Source organism: Ixodes scapularis, unplaced genomic scaffold, assembly GCF_016920785.2.
Source record: "Ixodes scapularis isolate PalLabHiFi unplaced genomic scaffold, ASM1692078v2 PGA_scaffold0__279_contigs__length_252992795, whole genome shotgun sequence".
Lineage (NCBI taxonomy): Eukaryota > Metazoa > Arthropoda > Arachnida > Ixodida > Ixodidae > Ixodes > Ixodes scapularis.
Genome location: NW_024609835.1, coordinates 246,448,760 through 246,451,833, shown reverse-complemented (window position 1 = coordinate 246,451,833; position 3,074 = coordinate 246,448,760). Strand labels below are relative to the sequence as shown.

General features: G+C 44.2%; 1 protein-coding gene across 1 annotated transcript; it reads right to left on the bottom strand.

Annotated features, from left to right (window-relative positions):
- Positions 1–1,387: 1,387 nt before the first annotated feature.
- Positions 1,388–1,951, bottom strand: LOC120842676. The gene has a single exon (XM_040213833.1). The coding sequence runs from the start codon at positions 1,949–1,951 to the stop codon at positions 1,388–1,390; it is 564 nt and encodes a 187-aa protein (XP_040069767.1).
- Positions 1,952–3,074: the final 1,123 nt, after the last annotated feature.

Below are 3,074 nucleotides of genomic sequence, written 5' to 3'. Positions count from 1 at the left end.
CTACGCAAACACTGCGTTATCTTGGTTAGTTAACCAACAGTGGCTTGCCACATGACAATGTGGTGAAGTGTGCCCAACAATGACAAAAGGCAATATCTCCTAGACAACAAATTTGAAGTGCTGGATGTATGACGTCGCCTAAAGAAGGTCAACGCCAGGCACAGATTGGACACGACAACAGCATTTGGCTGGGACCACTGATACAAGTACTCGTTGGCCTTCTTTAGGCGGCGACATGCATTCAGCACTTCGCATTTGTTGTCTAGAGGTTGTTGTGAAAGCATGCGCTAATTTAATTACAGTTAGGAAACATGGGACTATGTGGAATCTAGCAGCCCGGCGCGCAACTGCAGCGCAACCGTATCGCTGCTGTTGCAGTTCAGACACCAGACTGCTAGAGTGCTCCTGGCACCTGATTGCCACTACCTTTCTCCTTGCACTTGATTGGCCGAGATGAATTGTGGCTTTTGTGGTTAGGCGTTTTGATGTTGTATTGCATTTTTGTATTATTTCGAAATAACTTTATTGTTAGTTCTTTATTGTTTGCACACAACAAGTGGCCCAGTGTGTTAACGCACTGCAGCTTGGTGCATATGGAGCGAAAGCTTGTGCTGCGGAACCCAGGGACACTAAAGTCAGTCCCCACCTCTATTCGTTTCAATCTGGATGAGCACCGCATCATTATGAATGTTGGTTTCGAGGACAAACTGCATAATACTATAAAATTTAAGCTTTGAGGATTCTGTGCAATTTATTTAGGTTATTTATCAATATTTATTCTGGTTAACTGCACTGGAGTATAAAATCTGGTATTTATAGAGCCTCGGCTTATGTGTAAGACATTTTCGTGTTTGTTATATGTGAAAATTTTAACTTTTGGGTCAATAAGCTCCTAGATCAACCTATGTGTCTGTTGTGAATGAAAACTATTGTGAATGATGTGGGTACGTGCAATATTTAATTGACAATAAAAGGGATGATAACAGCTCATGTTTCATTCAAGAACTTGCGTTTCTCAGATACTACTAGCTTCCAGGCTGCTACTCCGAGGTTTCCAATAAGAGGCTTCCTCACAGGTATCAATCGGAATCTTTGCAATAATATGAACATCACTTACTAAATTTCACAGAAAAACATAAACACACACACATACAAGCAGAAAACACAAAACGAAAGATTGCATTAAAATAAATCTATGAAGCAGAAAGATGCCTGAAAGTTATATATGTGTTCACTATTATCAGAGCGAGGTTACCCTTTTTTTGTAATAAGGGTTTGGAAAGAGTTTCTTTTGATGCTTACAAACAAAATTGGAACTGAAAAAAAAAGAAAACTCGGAACCCCAACAATATTGTATGCAAACCCCATGGCTTAAAGAAAAAAAAAACTATGTGAACTTGTTATCCGCCAGAACAGGAGGGGATAAATTGGCTAAGCCACATGCAATACTCAGCATGTCATCGGCTAGTGGCACCATGTTCCAGGGCATCTTCTGGAACACTATCTTCAATAGCTTAATTCTTTGAATGACCCTTTCCACGTGAACACTTGCCGCAGCTATATGCTTAGTGGCAAGAGCTTCAGCCTTGGTCAGCTGCTTTTTGGCGTGCAGGAAGGGGAGCCTCACTACAGCTATGAGCCTCGATTCGCATGTGGCGTCTATAAGAAAACCTTTGTCAACCATGATGTGGTCGATGCCAGGCAACAACTTATCAACTAAACCACTCTGGTCGAAGATGGCCTTGTCTGAGGCTCGCCCTCCGTAACCACTACTTAGGTAAGTAATCAAGCCACCGGGTGAAACACCTATCATGAACTTTACGGTGTGTCCCTTTTTGTAGTGAGAGTACATGCTTATCCGACATTTCAGGCACTTTGGTCTGCCGACAGGAATTTCGGTACAGTCCAGCACAATGCGGACGTGAGAAAACTTCTCGAAACATACCGGCATGTTGTGCAAAACCTCGTCCTTAGAAGGCCAGGTTATTGCACATTTCAAGAATTCTGCAAGGACCTTTGTTGTCCGCTTCACAGTGGTGCTTACCGTAGATGGGGACACCAAAGACATTAGAAAGAAAATCAAATGTCAGAGCATGCTTGAAAGCCATCATGGTCAAGATTATTTTATCTCTCGCTGGCAGTACAGCTCTTGATGATGTGGGCATCTTTTCAGACATGAGCCTCTCCAGAGCATTGAGAAGCTCCATGTTGGGGAGGCCAGTGGAAGAACACACATTTGCTTGATTCACCATGCGAGAAAAGTTCTCCCCAAAGTCTCCACTCGACACTTGTATGCCTTGGTCGAGGAGAACTACTGGGGATGGGCGAGGTCTCTCCAATAGCACTGGAGATAGTAGTGGAGCATCTTCCTCTTCAGTGAAACTTGCGCCATCCTCTTGGTCGGAATGCGTTTCTGCTTCGCAAAGTGCAACCTAGGACGAAGTTCAAAAGTTTGTAACCAACCTTAGTGTCAGTGGTGTGAAGACATAGTTGGTGTCAAGCTAAGAACTCAGCAGAAAAAATCACTCAAAGGAATTCGTACCTCTCTGCCAGCCAATCGTTTCCACTCATTTTCTCACATCACAAAACAAACCTTTCCAACGTAGTGCACATTGTTTTGAACATCGGCTTCGCCAAGGGTGCCAGTTTCTGCAAGTGATTATTCTGCCTTTTACTTCAGCATCGTACTGGTATCTGCTTTTGCGTGCGGTAGTTTGTGTGACGATGTGAGACTTTAATGGTCACGTAGATCTTTATGACTTGGGGTGCAGCAGGGGGGGAGGGGGTGAAAATGCATGTCTATTATACAACTGGCTGGATTTTTTTTGGGGTGGAGGGGGGGCTAAAGTCCCATAAGCCTCCCCTCTGGCTACGCTGCTGACGTCGCCGTTGAACTGTTTAGTTCCCTTGCTTAGACAGTCATGTAAGCCGTGCCCACCGAGACAACACCTCCTAGATAAAGCCGTAGCGCTGATAGAGATGTCATCAGAGAAGGCCAACGCTGGGCACAGATTGGACACGACAATTTCGTCAACGTTCGGCTCAAACTTGACTCGAAGCCAAGCACTGACGCA

Bases quoted from the DNA above. Each gene is read 5' to 3' on its own strand.
- LOC120842676 (XM_040213833.1), bottom strand. From the start codon at position 1,951: ATGCCGGTATGTTTCGAGAAGTTTTCTCACGTCCGCATTGTGCTGGAC.